The 21,109-nt window shown below is 38.0% G+C and overlaps 1 protein-coding gene across 4 annotated transcripts in view; it reads right to left on the bottom strand.

Moving 5' to 3' along the window:
- The window catches only part of MAP3K7 (mitogen-activated protein kinase kinase kinase 7), a 115,438-nt gene extending 104,697 nt beyond the window's left edge, over positions 1-10,741 (bottom strand). For 2 of the 4 annotated variants that reach the window (XM_006881214.1, XM_006881213.1), the window contains exon 1: positions 10,443-10,562. In XM_006881214.1, the coding sequence (XP_006881276.1) occupies positions 10,443-10,562 (120 nt within the window). Of the gene's footprint in view, positions 1-10,442 lie in introns of all 4 variants that reach the window. The other 2 variants (XM_006881212.1, XM_006881211.1) reach the window with 2 other exon arrangements.
- Between the last annotated feature and the right edge of the window lie 10,368 nt (positions 10,742-21,109).

The following is a 21,109-nucleotide window of genomic DNA, read 5'->3' as shown; positions in this document are numbered from 1 at the left end:
AAATATGTCAATTGGTATACCGTCTATTCCCGGGGCCTTATTTTTTGCTATTTCCTTCAAAGCAGCTTGAACTTCTTTCTTCATCACCATAGGCTCTTGTTCAAATGTTATTTCATTAAATTCTTCTGTATCTGCCAATTCCTTTCGATACAATGACTCAGTATATTCCTTCCATCTTGAACACAATTAAAAGTGCTCTGCAATTCCCATTCTTCTCAATATCAGCCACAACTTGTTATGATCCACACAGTCAAATACTTTTGCACAGTCAATAAAGCACTAATAGACATTCTTCTAGTATTCCTTACTTTCAGCCAGAATCCATCTAATATCAGCAATGATGCCCCTGGTGCCACGGCCTCTTGTAAATCCTTCTTGAACTTCTGGCAGTTCCCTATCTATGTCCTGTTCTAACTATTTTTTAATGATCTTCCCCAGTATTTTGCTTGCATGTGATAGTAATGATATTGTTTCATAGTTTTGACAATCAGTTGGATTACCTTTCTTGGGAATGGGAACAAATATGGACCTTTTCCAGTCCCTTGGCAAGATAACTGTCCTCCAAATTTTCTGGCATAGACTGGTGAGTGCACCCAAGCCTGCATCCGCTAATTAAAACAAGTCAATCAGTAACCCATAGATTCCTGGGGCCTTCTTTCTTACCAATATCTTCAATACAGCTTCCACTTCCTCTTTCATTACCATTGATTCCTGTATATATGGTACTTCCTCAAATTTTTCAGTTCTAATCAATTGTTTCAGGTACACTGATTCTGTATATTCCTTCCATCTTCTTTTGAGGCTTTTGGGGTCATTTATCAGAAGCCAATGGTAATGAAGAAAAAAATGCAAGCTGCACTGGAGCTATTGGCAAAAAAATAATACACCAGGAATCGATGGGATACCAATTGGAATGTTTCAAATGAAAGATGTAGGCCTGGACATGCTCATCAGTGTACGCCAGAAAATTCGGAGAACAGCTGCCTGGTTAACTGACTGGAAGAGATCCATGTTTTTTCTCATTCGCAAGAAAGGTGATCCAACAGAATATGGAAATTATCGAACAATATCATGAACACATTCAAGCAAAATACTGCCAAGGATCATTTAAAAATGGCTACAACAGTACCTAGAAAATTGCCAGAAGTTTAAGCTGGATATAGAACAGGTCGTGGCACCAGAGATATCACTGCTGATGCCAGATGGATCCTAACTGAAAGCAAAGAATACCAGAGAATGTCTTTTTGTACTTTATTGACTATACAAGGGCATTTAACTGCGTGGATCGCAAATTAAAGCTAATATTGTGAAGAATGGGAATTCCAGAATAGTAATCATGCTGGTGCAAAACCAAAAACAAGACCAAGAGGTTGTTGTGCAAACAAAGCAAGAGAACACTGCACATTTTAAAATTAGATAAGGTGTGCATCAGGGTTATATCCTTTCTCTGTAACTATTTAATCTATATTCTAAGAAGATAATTTAAAAAGCCATACCCTATGAACAGGAGTGTGGCATCAGTACTGGAGAAAGATTCATGAATAACCTTCAGTATGCAGATGACACAACCTTGCTTGCAGTTAAGTCAGGAAGACTTGAAGCACTTGCTGTAGAGATCAAAGACTGTAGCCTTCAATATGAATTATATCGCATTGTCAAGGAAATGAAGATCCTAGCAATTGGACCAAAAGGCAACATCATGATAGACAGAGAAAAGCTAGAAACAGTCATCTGACTTGGATTCACAATCAATACATCTGGTACAAGAAATCAGAAGACATATTGCACTGGGAAAGTCTGTTGTCAGGGACCTTCCCATTTTCCAATTTATTAAAGAACAGTGATGTTTATTTGAGGACTAAGGTGTGCCTGATGCAGGCCATGGCCTTTTTGGCCACTTGTTATGCTTCTGAGAGTTGGACAATGACTAAAGACGACAAGAGATTAACTAATGCCTTTGAATTGTGGTGTTGGAGAAGAATGCTAAATATTCCATGGAATGTCAAAAGAACAGATATGTCTTAGAAAAAATGCAGCTAGAGTGCTCCTTGGAGGCTAAGATGATGAGGCTTCATCTCATATACTTTGGACATGCTGCTAGGAGAGGTTATTCTTTGGAGAGGCAGATCAAGCTTGGGAAGGTAGAGGGCCAATGATGGAGAGGAAGACCCTCAACTAGGTGTACTGACACAGTGACTGCAGCAGTGCTGGAGACTGTGAGGATGGCAGAGTATAAGACAGGGTTCAGATCTGCTGTTCACAGGGTCACTATGAGTCATACTTCACTCAACAGCATCTAACAACAATATCATTATGTATCTATTTTAGAATGATTTATAACTTATGTAAACTATTACTTACACATATACATCCCAAACAAATGCAAAATTCTGAATACAAAACAGTGCTGGGAGATCCCCAACTGCCATTGCCATTGAATGAATTCCAACTTATAGCAACCCAGAGACCAGAGTAGAACAGATCCATGTGATTTCCAATGCTGTAAATCTTTACTGAAGCAGACTGGATTGGCTGGTAGGTTCAAACCACTAACCTTTGGGTGAGTGGCCAATGCCTTAATCATGGCTCTCTGCTGGGAAACAGAGAACCATACTTTCTGCCCAAAGTAAGGTTCACTGGTCTGATAAAATGCACTACTGACTATACTCTAACTCTCAAACTGGCAGTGTTAAGGCACTTCTCTGTTGATGGTGGAAATTATTACTAGTATGCAAATAACTGTTTATAACATATACACTTTAAAAAAAGAAATATACACTTTTAGAGAAAATACTTCCAATACAAATTAGCTTAGGAACAAATTTACTCTGCATAAACAAAGAATACAAATGGTGGGAAGATTAAAACCAACATATGTATATTCAATCACTTGCTATGCATCTGAGAGCTGTATAGTGAATAAGGATGACAGTAGAATTAATGCCTGTGAGCTGTGGTGGTGGAGAAGGGCATGGAACATCCTATGGATGGCCAAAAGAACAAACAAATATGTCTAGGAGAGGGTGTAGTCAGAGTGCTCTTTGGAGGCAAGAATAAGGCTTAGCTTCACATACTTTGGACATGTTGCTAGGAGGAGCTACTCCTTGGAGAAGGACAAGATGCTAGAAGGATGGAAGGTTGGCAAAGGAGAGGAAGATCCTTTAAGTAGGTGGACTGAGGGGTGACTGCTGCAATGGGCTTTTGTCTGTCAGAAAGTATGAGGATGGCACAGGATAGAACAGGGTTCAGATCTTTTGTTCACAAGGTCGCTAGGGAGTCAGACTCACTTCAACAGTACCGAACCACAACAATACATACATTCTGAATGCTAAGCATAAACAAGTAAGGAGAGTGTGCACATGAACAGATAAAGTCTCAGAAAGTAATTCAATATTTGTCTTTCTTTTTTGAAAAATTGTATTCCAATAATTTTCTCATACCAAAGGACATGTGTAAGAAATTCAGTAAATAATGATAAAACTAATAAACTATAAAATTCTGGCAGAGAAAGGCTACATTTTCCCTAATACTTTAGCAAGTAATTTTAAAGAACCATTTGTTTTCCCTAAAGATTCATTTTCATTAAAAGCATAAAAATGGGCATGCACTTAAGTAACAAGTATCACTTTCCATCAAACACACTCATCCAAAATTATGAACCAAAAACCTAAATATATCAAATATTCTTTACTGTCCCTCAACTGTAAAAATAGAAGACAATAGTGTAAAAGGGGCTTTTAGTGTTTTAGAGACCAATTTAAGAAGTACTTGTTCTAAATTTATGACTGTTTTCAGATTAGATCCCTTTTGATAGTCATTCTTCCATAAACCATTACTTGAGCACCATTCCTCTTCAATGGTTTCACCTTCTTGATATGGGTTCTATACCTTCAGTTTCTAGTACAGTTTTTGTTGTTGTTAGGTGCTGTTGAGTTGGACTCACAACGACCCTATGAACAGCGGATCCTATGCCATTCTCACACTTCGTGGCATAATAGAGACCACTGCAGCAGTCACTGTGTAAATCCATCTGGCTGAGGGTCTTCCTCTCCTTCTCTGACCCTCCACCCTTCCAAGCATCATTTCCTTCTCCAAGGAATAGCTAGCCTCTCCTAGTAACATGTCCAAAGCATGTGAGGTGAAGCCTCATCATCCTTGCCTCCAAAGAGCATTCTCGCTGCACCCTCTCTAAAACGTAGTTATTTGTTCTTTTGGCAGTCCATGGGATGTTCAGTGCTCTTCTATAACACCACAACTAAAAGGAATCAATTCTTACATCATCTTAGGAATAGGTTTTAGGCACTGAACACCAATGATCAAAGACTGGATGAGCTGTGGGATATCATTCGTGAAGAGAACAAACAGTCATTATAAAGACAGAGGAGTAAGAAAAAAAAACAAAATGGATGTCAGAAGAGTCTCTGGAAATTGCACTAAATTGTTTACAAACCAAAAACAAAGGGAAAACATGCCCAAGTAAAAAAGCTGAACAGAAGATTTCAACGGGCAGCTTGAGAGGACAAAGCAAAGTATTATAATGGAATGTGCAGAGAGCTGGAATTGGAGAATAAAAAGGGAAGAACTCACTCTGCCATTTCTCAAGCTGAGAGAACAGAAAAACAAATTTGAACCTCAAGTTGCAAAACTGAAAGATGCTTTGGGCAATATACTGAATGACCTAGAAAACATAAAATGATGATAGAGGGAATACACAGAATCATTGTACCAATTAGCACAATTAAATATACTGATATAGAACCTTTTAATAAAAAAAAAGGCAAAACCAAAGGAGATAATGTATACAATACTACCCTATAATTTGTACTGAGCACACAAGAAACCAAAAGAAATACTTGTTTTACGGCCATTTTCTTGAAATTAATGGAAATAATGTTTAAAAACTAATGTCCTTAAAATGTAGGACAACAATTCGTTAGCCATCAGGTTACATAAAAACAAAGACTAAACTAAATGAAAGATGAATGTTCTTGTGCTATTAATTTTATTATTAAGTAATTCTTAATGATCCTCAATTTGTTTTATTTTTAGTTCAATGACTATTGCTGTCAGCTTGGTTTGGCCCTGTTTTGTGGATTAAGTGAATGGGCCCTGACTCTGACTATCACACCAAGTGAAATTTGGAACATGCTAGAACAAGCATAGATCTTACATTTATTAGGTAGGTCTTGGAGCCTCCAACTATTTCAGAACTTCTATATCTATTAATAAACCAGCTGTGGCAGAGTGAAACTACCATATGCTGACAAGACAGACTTGATAACAGAAAGTAAGTTCTGATTATTAGAACTTCCAAAATTTTCATGCAATCTTTGAAAACTTGCCATAGGCAAATGACTAGTAGACTTCCCAACAGTATGCTCCCAACACCTTATATAAAGTAAAGGTTATCACTGTGGCTACTTATTCACTGTAATAAATAGTACAGATGTCTGCTGGAAACGGTTACTACGTCTCACATAGAAGAGCTTATTGATAATTAACTATATATTGGGCTTTTCGTCTATTTTAAGTTGGTCACACACTTATAATCTAACCATACAAAACACGTATCACTGTCAATGTTCTTATTTCTATTTCTCCTTCCTAGTGGCAGAGTTTGTCGGGAATTATGCTACTATCATACAAGCAGAGCCTCTCTGGCAGTTTGAATCCACCTAAAGGTCCCTGGAAGAAAGCTAGGCAACTCTTCCTGTGTGACTTACAATGGTGGAAATCCAATGGAGCATCAGCTATGAGTTAGTTTGTACTCAACAGCAATGAGAGGAGGAAGTGTATTTTAGGAGCTCTGGTGGCATAAATCCATAGCATGTTGCATTGATATTCCAGAGGCTGAACATATGTAGCCATTCCAATCCACTAGCAGCTCCCTGGAAGAAAAATGGGCAGTCTCTTCTAGTAAGATTTACTTCACTGAAACTCACTGGAGTGCCATCATGAGTCAGACCAATTTAACAGCATTGAGTTTTGAATGTATATTATCATATAAAACAAAATCTATGCATACTTAATGAAGCCTAAAAACATACATAAATGCTTCTGTTATTAAATGTGTTCAAGACAGGTAGCATTGCAAATATGCTGTATCTGAGTTGCTATATATGCTATACAGGTCAACACTGTGGAGTTCCTTTTTAAAAAATAACCACACCAAATAGCATCTTTTTTAGTACTCTAATAAAGGTCCATCTAACCCTGCCAATCAACAGGTAAAGTTGTGCTTCTAAGCCAAAAGCATGTGGTTCAAATCCACCAGCTGCTCTGTGGGAGAAGATGGGCAATGTACTTTATAGCCTTCAAAAACTCACTGGAGAGTCAGTTATAAGCGAGTTCTGACTTGAAGGCATATAACAACAACCTCCAGTCAATAGGGAGCTCTGGTAGTCTAGTCTGTAGGGAGTTGCATTACTAACCCAAAAGCCCTCCCTCTCTGTCAATTTGAATCTTCTAGCAGCTTCTGAGGACAAATGGGCAATCTCCTCCCAAGTGACTTAAGTCTCCTGAAAACCTGCTGGAGGGTTAGCTATGAATTAATTCTGACTTGCAAGCAATGACTTTGAGTCTGAATCAAAAGTATTTGTGAAATACACAGGAGTGTAATAGAATCATCACAGAAATGAGAATCAGATCTTTCTACTGTAAAAGATGTCCTAACCAAATTACACAGCTCATCCATCACAGTCCCTTTAGTAATCTAAGAGAATTAGATGGTTGCTAAAGTCTCACAATTATGTTATGAGATATGAGAAATTCTACCCATTCAACAAATAGAGAAATTTTTAGTTACTAAATCTTGAGTTATAACTGTGAACAAAGTATCTTATGTTCCACTATAAAGGCACACTGGACACATTTAGTTACTAGTCTGAGTAAATGGACAAAGATCTAGACTGCTTAGGGACAACTTCTCTAAGGTAATATTTGAGGTGGAAACTGAATAAGTGCAAGGGAATCAACCATAAGCAGCTCTGGAGAAAGAGTGTTTTAGTCAGCAGAACAACAAAGACTAATTTCATCTTAATGCTTCTCTTAATTTGTGATACTCACTTTATTCAAAACTTCTTCCCCACTAATTAAATTGACGTAAATACTCAATTTTCATTATCTTTAATTTCAAATTTCTTGTTCTAAACAAGTAATTTAAAACCTGTTTTGTGTTTGTCCTACTGTCATAAAAAGTCAAATATTTAAAGGAGAGAATCATGCATCTTCTACAGTACCTTAGCAGTACTGCACACCAAGAAGAAAGTCCATTAACTATCAGGAGCCAAATACTCTCATACATTTGTTTATTCATTCCCAGAGTAAAGTCTGGTTATAGATTACCTCAAAAGAAACTAGAACAACACTGTAAATCCAGTGGAAAGAGCAACTGACTCAGAAGTGAAAAATCTCAAATTCAATACTCAGCTCTACTCTTTACTCAGGCATGTGACATCTGGCAAAGCCAATTCTACTACCACGTGCTCATATCTGTAAAGCAACATTACATAAAATAACATTAGCCCTAGTTATCCAGGATTAGTTGGTCACCAACTACAACCCACAGAAGATCATAGCTGTCCTCAAAGAACATCTAAGCTTACTGAGGAAACAGCATAATTGCTGGAAACAATGATTACATTTCCATTTTAGAACCAGACGAGACTTTAAAATGATCTGGTTCAAATTTTACATGAAGAATCAGAAGTCCAGGACAAATGAGGTGACTTACTCAATGTTACAGAAATATACTGTACCAGAATCAAAAGGTATCTATACTTTTCTCTACACTACATTGCCTTTACCACTTCTAGTAACCTCATCCACAAAGTTTATCTCTTACAATTAATTCTAACATTCTCCACATCTGGATTAAGAATGATAAAAACTAAATGAGTTTGTGTGTGGTTTTTTTTTGTACTTAGATTTCTAACCTTCAGAGTATACATAATTTAATAGCAGGGTTGCACTATTGGGGGGGGGAGGCATGAAGGCAATGGGAAAGATCTGGTGTGAAAACCACTGAATACAAACTTTGCAAATAAATCAGTCTAAAACAAAAGGGGGGGGGGACACAAGGAGGGGAAAAAAATCCCAGAATTGAGTTAAAGGAATGTCAAACTAATATTACAGAGTTATAATATTAGGAATGTAAGGATTAAAATTAGCTGGTATCTTAGAAATGTATGTCTACCAAATGACTGCATATCTGGCCTATGGCTGGCATTTTTTAATAGTTTATAGCTCTAGCTCAAGCATATCAGAGATGATGAAAATGGGACAGGATAGGTCAGGATTCAGATCTGTTGTTCACAGAGATGCTATGCACTTTGCTCAACAACACTGTTCACATAATGTTGTCTTTTGAGAAATAGAGAATATAATATTTACATAAAAATCAATGAAATTCTTTTGGTTTTGACCATTTTTATTATGATTTTTACTAGAAATGAAATCAAAGTTGAGGAACAATTATTGAGTGCCCATAGAGTACCTTGGATTTATATAACACTGTTTTAGAATGTGCAAATGAAGAATATAATGGAAATTATGCAATGGCCTCAAATGCATATAAAAGCCCTATTTAATACAAAATAAACTGAGTATTAGAAAATTAAAAGTAAACAAAACCAAAATAACTGCCTATTATTTTTCATTAAAAGACAAAATTCTACTTCTACAAACAGTCTATACATACAAAAGGAGGACTGAAATATTGTCTAAACTGAAGGTAGGATTTGGGAACATAAAATTCTAATTAGAAGTCAAAGGTCTTAGAAGGCAAGTGCAGCAAAATAATAAAGAATGTCTTAGTAACTTCCATTCTCTCGTAAAAGAAGAATGTAAGAACTTTTAAAATTAAAGTACAGAATTAAGGTAGCTGTAGGAATCCAATGAAAATAAATCTGTGAAAGAATGTGGTAGACCATAAAGCAAAGTTATTATTATATAACAATTTGTAGTCTATAAACATAGCCAATTACCACAGAGTAGACGTAAACGCTTATTTAAAAACTGCAATTCTTGAATACTGACTCACTGAATTTTTATTCTTAAAAAAGAATGTTAATTATGAAAGCTGGATTAACTATCCACTTCTGAAAAAGGAATTTACCATAGACTCAAGAGAAAAAAACACACACTCATACACACACACACACACAGACACACAATCTCTCCTCTTTTCATTTCAAAACACACACACCTTTTTTTTTTAGCCACCTGACCTTAAGATGGGTCACTGTTTCCCCTCTGGAACTTAGATTCCTACTAATCTGTGTCAGGCACTGTTCTACGTGTTTCACACACACTACCTAATAGGATCTGATACATAAATAAAATGAGATAAAAATCATTACCTTATTTTACAGCTAATAATAATACCAAAGTTCAAGAGGGTTTGTTAGGAAACTTGTTCTGAATTACAGTTAATGTGGCATATTGGATATATTTCCCTCTATGTTACCTTATTTGAAAAGTAAGGTAGTTCTTAAACATCTCAAACAACTGTGGCTGAGTCAGTACCAACCCATAGCTGACTCTCCAGTCTGTTTCCAGAGGCAGTAAACTGTATGCCCATCTTTCTCCCAGAGTAACTGGTGAATTAAAATTGGCCATTAGATTGTTAAAGTAATTTTTAAAAAATCTTTTAATTCAGCCATTTATTCTTACTAGTTTTATCATGCTGTCTCCTAAAATTTTATACTTTTATGACGTACACTGAACTATCCTGTTCTAATCTATTTCAAATAACTCCTAACTCCAGAATCTATTCAGACTTTCTAACAGCAATTTTTAGCCTGATGATATACTGTAACTGATGTAGAGATTACGAATTGTCTCTCTCTTCAGAATATGCTACTTGAAGTATGTTTTCTTTCATCTTAGCAAATTGGCGTGCATTACTAATGAAGAATTCTAAATTAGCCCAGCTGAAGGTAGAATACTTAATAAACACCATGAGTACGGCTCTATGGAATGGACAAAACAGAGCCATTCAGTACCTGGGGTTGACACTACATTCGATTTGATGTTACCATTTTCACAGGCATTCAGTTAAGTAACCACCTACATAAAGGTACTGACAACTGAATCGAGTATAATGTCATCTTTAGCTTCTGAAAAACTCAAATGTCCAGAGAATTGAAATTCCAAACCGGCCACAATGTTGGCAGAATTTACTGCTTAGAGAAATGAGACCTGATGGATCCCATATCACCACCATCTCAACGTATTCGAAATGACCCAAATCCAGACACCGGAGAATCAAATTCAAAGAGTGTCAAAGTGAGGAAATGAGAATTACCCTAGAGTAGCTGAGCAACGTCTCCCCCTACCCTGTCTCTGAGGGGCTGTGTCTCTGGGGTCGACCCCGCTGGACAGGTGCCTTTCAGAATATGGTGCGGATAAAGGCAGGGACGGGCTACTCCGGCCTTGCTCACCTCTTCCACCTCGATCTCCTTATAATCAATTTCTTCAAAGTTGAGGACCTGGGAGGGGGCTTCGATCATCTCACCGGCCGAAGACGAGGAGGAAGAGGAGGCGGCAGAGGCTGTAGACATGATCCCTGGCGGTGCCCGGGGGGCCCCGGGAGGCTGCCACCCGGACACACCGGGGGAGACCCGCGCCCACCCACCTCCTGATCGACCTTCAGTCTGGAGCCGTACTGCCCCACTGCGTGGCGATCCGTGGCGGGGACAGCAGCAGCGGCCACAGCCGTGTCCCGGCTCTGGCTCTGCTGCGTTTTCCACCGCCCCGCCCCGCCCACTCTACTTCCGAATCCGGTCTAAAATCGGAAATGGGGGGGGCGACTGGCCCGAGGGAGGGGAGGAGAGAAGTTTACGACTGAGAAACTGAAGGAAGGCCAGACTGTGAGGGTAGAGTAAAGGGAGAGGGGGCAGTGAGAAGCTTTCTTAAACCTATAGGACAAATTTCGCGAGACCTTTGTTCCTAAGACCTAGGAGCCGATGATACCGCGAGAGCTGCAGCACTGACACGATCAAAACGCGCGAACGGAAGTGACGCAAACTGCGTGAACAAAGACTGTGGTTGGTCCTTTAGGAGGCGGCGGGAATGATTGAAACTGCGGGTTTTCTCTTTGTTTTGTGAACGATGTCATGGCCCCACTTTGTCTTCGGCTGGCAGCGAATCGAAGGGCTGTGTTTTTTCAATGCTTCTCAATTTTAGCCCGGAGCTGAACTGAGGTGTGACAAGATTTGAAGCAGATGCCATTATTTAAACTAGACCCTGACACTGTAAGAGGATAAAGGAGGTAATAAAGAGCTAGCTGGTCAGTGTGTTCAACTTAAGTAATACTGCAGGAGCGAAGCGCTCACGACAAGAAGTTAATATTTTGATGTAACAAAATTCTAACACAGATAAAGTACAAACTGTAATTTGGCATACGTTGTACTTACCGTTATAGATTATAGTAAAGTATGGGTTGAATGGAGAGCAAGCACTCTGATAATTTTTTATTTTATCATTACAGTGGCCATGATTAATATTGTCACTTTTCGAGACATTCAAAGACCCAGATTAAAGCCATTTTTAAATCAAGAATTTGCCTAAGTGTCTCCAAGGCAAATAATACTACTTATGTGTGATAAAATTCAAACAATATTGTCTATGTTGTGCTAACTCCCACTGTGTCCAACTCACTGTCACCCGATAGAAACCATAAGAGTTTGTAAGGCTATCTTCTCCCACAGGTGAGTTTGAAATGTCGATCTTTTAGTTGGAAATCCAGTGCTCTGCACTACCAGGAATCTTTCTATTGTGCTGCTGTTGTTATTTTTAAGTGCCCTGGATTCATAGACAACTTAAAGCCGACCCTATGAATGAAAGACCTGAGGACTGTTTTCCGGAGGCAAGCTATTTCGGAAGTGGATGCCATTCCTGCTTCCAAGCTTGTTTTAGCCGGGAGCGCCACCAAACACTGTCCACCATGGGTAACCATTATCGCATTTGGCACATCAGTATCACAGTGTTGAGCATTACAGCAAACACGAGTTCCCTCTACCAACACAATTTTAAAGTAAGTCGTTTGACTTTATTTACTTGAACTGAAGCCTAACAGATTTTGGAATTAGAGACTTAAAAATAGTAAATATATGATGTCATTGAAACACTGAGTTTGCATGACTTTGCCTTGGAGCCATTTTTCAGTAGCAAAAAGCTCTGACTGACTTTGGGTCTTGCTACTTAAAACTCATCCAGCAGCCCCACAGATGAGAGGCCTGATCTGTTTCCCGAGGATTTTTAAAACAAACTCTGAAAACCAGTTTCATCTAGTCAATTCTAATTCACAATGACCTCTAGGTGAAGCAAATAGTTTGTGCTTGTCTGTGAACTTAAAGACAGGTGCTCAGGAGTGCAGGAGAAAGGCGGATGCTTAACTCTCAAGATTATAGCGTAAAAACTCTAAATCAGTACTTAAGTTATAGCTTGTGCATAGAGGAGGTATAATGATGGGAAAAGAGCAACTTAAAATGCTTTTTCCTTCTTTATTTGGTTAGATTTTGTCTTTAACCTCCTACTCCTCAAGCTTGGAACAATAAATAAAAAAGACCATTGGTGGAACCTTGTGCAAGTCACATTCCAAGTCTCAGAATTAGTAATGGGATAGCCTGAAAAGGAAAGTAAGGAGAGTGGTAACCTAGATAATATAGGAAGAGAGCTAGTCAATTATGAAGTTGTTCTTGATTGCCTTTGAGTAGAGCATGACTCATAGCGAACCTATGAACAAATGGCCTGAAGTCCCTCTACAACTATCGACATTTATCAAAGTTCATAGAGTTTCTGGAGGCATGTTATTTAGGAAGTGGATGCCACTCCTTTTTCCAAACCTCTCGTATGTTGTTATGTGCCATTGAGTCACCTGCGATGCATAGCGACCCTATTTACAGCAGCTCTGAACCCTTCCCTGTCCTGAGCCAGTCTCACTAATTCTGACACACCAACTCCCATCACCCCAGTTACTGTATCAATCCATCTCATCCGGAGTCTCCCTCTCCTGCACTGTCCATCCACCCTTCTGAGCATGATGTCCTTCTCCAAGGACCAGTCTCTCCTGGCCACATGCCCAAAATAAGTGAGGCAGAGTTTAAAATCCTAGCCTCCAAGGAAAGACTTGGTTACACCCTTTCCAAGACAGTCCTATTTGTTTTCCTGGCAGTCCATGGTATGTTCAAGACCCTTCTCCAGCACCACAACTCAAAGGTATCTATTCTTCTGTCATCCTTAGTCATTGTCCAACTCTCTGAAGCATAACAAGTAATTGAGAAGACCATGTCTTGGATAGGCTCACCTTTGTATCTAGACTGATGTCATTGCTTTTCAGCATGCTGGAGAGATCCATAACAGCAGATTTTCCCAATGCTAGTTATGAATAATAATTATGAAGTAGTCAACTAAATAAATACTGTGTACAAATAAGTAAATAAAACACACACACACATATAGTCATAGTGGTGTTGGAGAAGAGTACTGAAAATCTCACTGACTGCCAAAGGAACCAACAGGTCTTTCTTGGAGAAAGTGCAGTTAGGATTCTCTTCAGAGGCAAAGATGATGAGTTTATCTCACATAGTTAAGACTTGTTGTCAGGAGGGTCTAAGTCCTTGGAAAAAGAAATCATGCCAGGAAAGTTGGAAGATCAGAGAAAGAGAGGAAGACCCTCAACAAGATTATTTGGTTCATTGACTGTAACAGTGGGCTCAATCAAGCATATCAGAGATGACAGGGATGGAGCAGGGAAGGGCAAGGTTCATATCTGTTCATTGTACTCCTATCAGTCATAGCTTGCTTGGCAGCACTGAACAACAACAATCTCAGTGAAGGATCTCATTGCTCATTTAGTTGCTCAAATAAGATATCAGGACATTTTTTCTGGATAGTAAATGATGCTCAATCCAATAATTATCAAATAGAATCAGATTAAATAAATACCTAGCTAGAAAATAATGAACAATGCTAAAATGGTCAGAGAAAGAAGTTAGTACATCCTTCATATTTGTTGATAAGAGGGCAAAGTTTATTTCTGTATTTCATATTCTGGAAAATGTTGAAATAACTTAAATCAACAGAGCATTATGTGTTTCTCTTGATCTCCTTAAAACAAGTCTTCACAAATCATCTAGAATCATGTTTTAAACTTAAAGTGTAATCATATTAATTACTTTTCTACTTGAAACTAATTTTGTTCTTGGAATTTGAAAAAACAAAATAACAACAAAAACTTGTTCCTTGTCTGCATCTGCCTGACACGTTAGGGTCTAGTCACACTGGTTACATTTCCTAGAATAACCCAAGCTCCTTATCACCTCTGGACTTTTGCATTACTATTGTTTTATCCAGACTGCTTTCCTATCTTGCTCTTGGGATAACTGTATCTTTATTATTTTCAAGGCTCTGCATTAAAATTCACTTTCTGTGTACTAGCAAGTCAGTACCGACTCATAGCTGACTCTCCAGTGGGTTTTCAGAAACTTTAAATCACACAGGAGGAGATTGCCTATATTTCTCCTCCAGAGCAGCTTATGACTTTGAACCACATACCTTAGATACTTAGATTATTTTTTTATTTCTTTCATAATATTCATCATAATTTGTAATGTTTTAAATTCACATATGCATTGTCTGAATAGTTTTTAACTGTTGTTATGTGTGGCCAAATCAACTCTGACTCATAGCAACACTGCAACAGCTCTGAACTCTGCTTCATCCTGTATACCTGTGTAAAACAGAATGCAGGCAGTGTGTAAGCATCCACATCTGACCTCCACTGACTCTACAAGGAGAGTCAATCTACAATCTACAATCACCATTTACAACATTATCAGTATATAACAAATTTATATGAGGTCACATACCTCCACAATCCTACCCCTTCTAACACCAAACATCCCTTCTATGGCTCTTACTGCTCTGCTGGTAGGTCCAGTAACATGCTGCAATAGCAGCACAAAACTCAGCCATATTTATAATTATGGGATTTAATGGGAAAGTTAACAGTCTACAATTCAGGTTGGAAATATGGTCCACTGAGTTGGTACCAACTCAGAACTGACCCTTCTAGCAACCCATGACAAAAAGATCTGAACCTTGCCTTATCCTGAGCTATCCGCATAAACACTGATATACGCTATTCCATTGTTATAGCCACACTGTCAGTCCACCTTGTTGAAGGTCATGGCCTTCTACCTTTCTGTGTGTGATGATTTTTCCAAACACTAATCCCTCCTGACAATGTACCCAAAGTATATGAGATGAAGTTGAAGCGAAATTAGTCCTGCCAATCCTGTTAATCGTCCAGCAAGCTTCAGCAAAGGCCTCTCGTTCTGTCTATGTGGAGCTGCAGTGGGCTCTGCCTCTTACAGGACTCTGGCTCTCTGCTGCTGCTCCTCTTTCTCAATATCCATCTATTCTGTCTTGCACAAGACTCATTTCATTCCAAGATTCCCATCTGCTCCCATAAACCTTTCTCAATTATAAATTGTCTACATGATTATGTTTTCTGTTGTTAGGTGCTGTCGAGACAAATATGACTTATAGTGACCCTATGAACAACGGATCTATCCTGTCCTGTTCTGTGCCATCTTCATACTTCCTGACACAATAGAGGCCACTCCGGATCATTATATCAGTCCACCTGGTAGAGGGTATTCCTCTCCATTGCTACCTTCTACCCTTCCAAGCATCATGTCCCTTTCTAAGGAATAGCTTCTCCTAGCAACAATCCCTAAGTATGTGAGGCAAAGCCTTATCATTCTGCCTCTAAAGAGTTCTCCATCTGTACCCTCTCCAAGATAGATTTGTTTGTTCTCTTGCAAGTTCATGGGATGTTAGCAATCCCAGTCTCTTCACCATCTATCATAATGATGCCAGTCGACCCAGTGGTGAGAATCTTTGTTTTCTTGATTTTGAGCTTCAGTCCGTATTGAAGGCTGCAGTTTCTTGACCTTCGGCAGCAACTGTTTCAGGCCTCAGTTACAGCAAGCAGAGTTGTGTCATCTGCATAACACAAGTTGTTGATTCTTCCTCTAATCCTGATGCCACTTTTCTCCTCATACAGCCTAGCTTCCTGGGTGATCTGTTCTATATAGATTGAAAAGGTATCGAGATGGGATACATCCCTGGCATACACCCTGCCCAATTTTGAACCATACAGTTTTCCCTTGCTCTGTTCTGTCAACCATCTCCTGGTCCAAGTATAGGTTTCACCTGAGCACAATCAAATGTTCTGGGATTCCTGTTCTTCTCAGAGTCAGTCGCAGTTGGTTGTGATCCACACAGTCAAATGCCTTTGCAGTCAATGAAACACAGACATTCTCTGGTACTTTCTACTTTCAGCCAAGATCCATCTGACGTTAGCTATAGTAACCATAGTACCATGGCCTGTTCTAAATCCAGTCTGCATATCTGTCAGTTTTCTTTTCTTTTGACGTGCTGCTCCAGTCTTTTTTGGGTAATTTTCAGAAGCATCTTGCTTGCATGTGATATCAATGATACTGTTTGAAAATTTCCACACTCTGTTGGGTCACCTTTCTTCAGAATGGAAACAAATATAGATCTCTTCCAGTCAATTGGCCAGGTGGTTCTCCTCTGAATTTCTATTGCTCAATCCCCTCAAATTAATAATTTAAAAGACTAATGCATCCTGAAACAGAGGAAAACTAAACCAAATCCACTGGATCCAAAATATGACTTTGATTTCATCCCACCTGAATTTCAGAATCATCTCAGGAACAGGTTTGAGACCTTGAACACTAATGAGCGAAGATCAGATGAGTTGTGATGAGGTGGTATCTCTTTGTGGTTTTGATTTGCATCTCTCTTATTGCCATTGGTTTTGAGAATTTCTTCATGTGTCTGCTGGCCACCTGAATGTCTTCCTTTGTAAAAAGTCTTTCTGTGTCTTTTTCCCATTTTGTAATTGGGTTAGCATTCTTTTTCTTCTAGGGGTCCAAGAGTATTGAGTAAACTTTTGTTATGGAACCCTTGTCCGAAAAGGTATTTTCAAATATCATTCCTTTCAGTTGGTAAGCTTTCTTTTCTCCCTATTAGAAAAAAGTTTTTGATGAGCACAGAGATTTAATCTTTAGAAGGTCCCATTCACCAATTGTATCCTCTCCCAATTGTGCATTTTTGGCTGTATTTGGCACTCCCTTTATACCACAGGCTAAGCCATATATGTGGCTTATAAACTTGATCCCAGTTTGCCTCTTATGAACTTTATGGTTTTAGGCTTTATTCTCAGATCTACCTTGAGTTGATTTTTGTGTATGGTGTGAGATGTGGATCCTGTTTCAGCTTTCTGCAGGTAGCAGTCCAGTTTTGCCAACACTATTTGTTGACGAGGTTGTCAAATCCTCATTTGATAGTTTCTATTTCACTGTCAGATATCAGTTGACCATAGAAAGATGGGCCCATTTCTGAGTTCTTGATTCTATTTCAATGGTCTATGTGCCTGTCATTGTGTACACAGAAAACCCCAAAGACTTAATAAAAAAACTATTAGAGCTAGTGGGCCAGTTTAGTAGGGTTTCAGGATACAAGATCAATATCCAAAAATCAGTGGGATTCTTCTATAGTAACAAAGAGAACTCAGAGAAGGAAATGGAAAAAACAAAATAGTTTATAATAGCTAACAATAAATTGAGATACTTGGGAGTGAGCCTACCTAGAGACACAAAAGACCTGTACAAAAGCAATCTATAAGTTTAATGCAATCCTAATACAGATACCATTCTTATTTTTTTAAAGAGATATGAAGAGAAATTGTAAAATTTATTTGGAGAGGAAAGAGACCCCAAATAAGCCAAGAACTTCTGAAAAACAAAAATGAAAGGTGAGGCATAGCACTTCTTGACCTAAAAACCTACTACACAACAGTAGTAACCAAAACAGCATGGTAATTTTCATATCTTTTATTCATTTCGTGAGTGAGTTGTTAGTGTTTTTCTTGTGAAGGCCCTGTAGTATTCTGTAAAGTTTAGCCCTGAGACCCTTGTCCAAAACATCATTGCCAAATGTTTTTCCCTGTCTGTAGGCTTTCTTTTCACCCTATTATAAAAAAGTTTTCATGCACACAGGATTAGATCAATAGTAATTAATTATATAAGACACAATGTACATCAATGTAAAAACAAAAACTCTAAAAATTTTTTAAAAGCTAATTTTGCTGTATTTTTTGTTTATAATTGTATTATTGCATACTTCATACAAAATACAAAAGTATAAATAATAATTATTAATGCATTATTCTGTGCATATAAGATATGAAGATATAATTTGGCACCACTGACATAGAAGGACAGGTGATATAGAAGCAAAGTTTTTGTAGGCTATTGAGATTAATTATAAATTTAAATTAGGTTATCATAAATTTAGGACAGTAAATATAGTTCTCATATATCATTATGGGAGGAGACTTCCTCATTTTTCTCCCTTGAAGCAGCTGGTAGATTCAAACTGCATGTCGTTCATTTAGCAATCCAGCCTGCAATGAACTTTTCTAGCAAGGCTCTTTAACAAAACAAATAGGGTGTAGCAAAGGGTATAAGTGAAGAAAAGTGTATAGTTGTAAACTCCTTCATTGAAGACCATTGTCTTGGGGAACCCTGAGGTAGAATAGCATGATAAAAACAATATATAAAATAGAATTAGTATTAACTGGAATCTTAATAGTTTGTGAGTGAACTCTAAGAAGTAACTATTGGTCTTTCTCCATCTGCAGCAAAGAAAAGAAATGAAATAATTAAAGAAACAGCTGCTTAGAGCAGAGATAATTGAAATAAGAATTGGAAAACAATAAATAGAATAAAAAAATTCCTGAAAAGTTGCTTCTTTGGAAAGACCAACGTAATTGAAAAACCCTAGGTACATTGACAAAATCAAGGCAGTAATGTGTAAAAGGAAAATGTTGATCTTATTACTTACTTTCCAGATATTAAAAGAATTATAAGAGAATACTATAATGTCAATGATGCAAAGAATCTATGTGAAATGCATTAATTCCTAGAAACACTGAAACTACCTAAAGTAAATTATGAAAAACTAGAAAACATCAACAGATAAAGGAAGATTGAACCAATGATTTAAAAAAACCTCCCAAAAAGAGCAGAGGAATTCTAACAAATATTAAAAAAAATTTTTGAACTAGTTCTTCTCAATCTGCCAACATAAAACAGAGAAAGAAACATTTTCTAACTGATGCTATACTGCCAGCACAGAAGTATCACCAGAGAGTATCAGGGGATGTGGGCCAAACTAGATGACACTATAAGAAGGAATGTTGCCAAAATGATTGTCTAAAAAATTTTGTGCAGTGTTTCAACAGAAATGTATTCTTTTAGCAAAAACATTACTATAGTTAATTATAAAAAATGCTTTGTAAGCCTAGCTTGAAACTTTTGGCGCAGAAGGTCTAGGACAGCAATCTTTAATATAGATTGAAAGTCAACATCAAGAAGACAAAGATTCTCACCAGTAGGCCAATTGACAGCACCATGCTAGATGGAGAAGAGATTGAGAATGCTAACTATTACAGCTTACTTGGCTACACAATCAACACCCTTGGCACCAGCAGTCAGGAAATCAAAAGACAAATTACACTGGGAAAAATCTGTCATCGGGGTCCTCTCCAGAGTACTGGAGATGTCATTCCAGAGATCAAGGTTCACCTTGTCCAAGGCACGGTCTTTTTAGTGACTTGCTATTCATCAGAGAGCTGGACGCTAACTAAGAATGACAGAAGAAGAATTGATGCCTTTGAGTTGTAGTACTAGAGAAGAAGTACATACCATGGACTGCCAAAGGAACAATCAGGTCTGCCCTGGAGAAGGTGAAACCAAGTTCCTCCTTGGAGGTAAGGATTTTAAAGCTTCCTCATATACGTTGAGCATGTTGCCAAGAAAAAACAGCCCTTGGAGATGGACATGATGCTTGGAAGAGTGGAGGAAGAAGAAAGTTCCTAGGTGAGATGGCTTGACACAGTATCCAGGGCAACAGTGGTAGGTGTGTCAAAAACACTGAGATTAGCTCAGAATAGGGTACAGTTCAGAGCTCTTGTGTTATGAGTTGCTATGAGTTGTAGTCAACTTGACAGAACATAATAAGAACAAGCCCAGCTTACATGTTTCAATATACTTGTAAGACTAAAATTGCATGATGATTTAATTTTTGAGACTTTTAGCCTTATAATGCTCTATTGTTAAAACTATCATTATTACATAATTATGAGTAGGAAAAGTCAAGTAGAACTCCTTCTAGCTAGGAACATAATATACAAAAACTGTACTACATTCCTGGAGAAATGTGGCCTAGTGCTAAGAAGCTGTGTGGCAATTCCAAAGGTAAGTGATTCAAATCCACCAGCTATTCCACTGGAGAAGGATGGTGGAGCTCCTCTTGTATGATCTATTGCCTCTGAAAACCCTTTGGAGGATCAGGTATGAGTTGGTTCTGACTTGATGGCATACACTGACAACAAAGTGGATTACTTCTCAACATCAAGAAGATAAAAATCCTCACTGCTGGGCCAGTTGGAAACATCATGATAGAGAAAAGATTGAAGTTGTCAATTACTCCATTTTGCTTGGATCCACAATCAACACCCTTGGCAACAGGACTCAAGAAATCAAAAGGTTAGTAAGTTTGCTGTCAAGAACTTCTCTAAGGAGTTAAGCAGTAATGATGTCAAGCTAAAGACTTGAGTGTATCTGACTTAAGCCATGGTCTTATTGATTACTTGCTATATGTCTGAAAATTGGACAGTGTCTATGGACGAGAGAAGAAGGATCAATGCCTTAATGTTGTGGTGTTAGATTACTAAATATTCCCCAGACTTCCAAGAGAATAAACAAGTTTGTATTGAAAGAAAGTGCAACCAAGATGTTCCTTGGAGGCAAAAATAGTGAAGCTTTACTCACATATTTTTGGCATGTTGTTAGGAGGGACTTGTCCTTGGAAAAGGGCATCATGTTTAGAAAAGTTGAAAGAGAGGAAATGTCCATTTCCTCTAGATTTTCATATTTGTTTGAGTATAGTTTTTCATAGTATTCTAATGTTAGCTTTTTTATTTTAGTTGGGTCTGTTGTGATGTTAC

This window comes from Elephantulus edwardii, unplaced genomic scaffold (assembly GCF_000299155.1).
Source record: "Elephantulus edwardii isolate Elephantulus edwardi_28Jun2011 unplaced genomic scaffold, EleEdw1.0 scaffold00013, whole genome shotgun sequence".
Classification (NCBI taxonomy): Eukaryota; Metazoa; Chordata; class Mammalia; order Macroscelidea; family Macroscelididae; genus Elephantulus; species Elephantulus edwardii.
The sequence above is the reverse complement of the archived record's forward strand: the minus strand, read 5'-3'. Positions and strand labels throughout refer to the sequence as shown.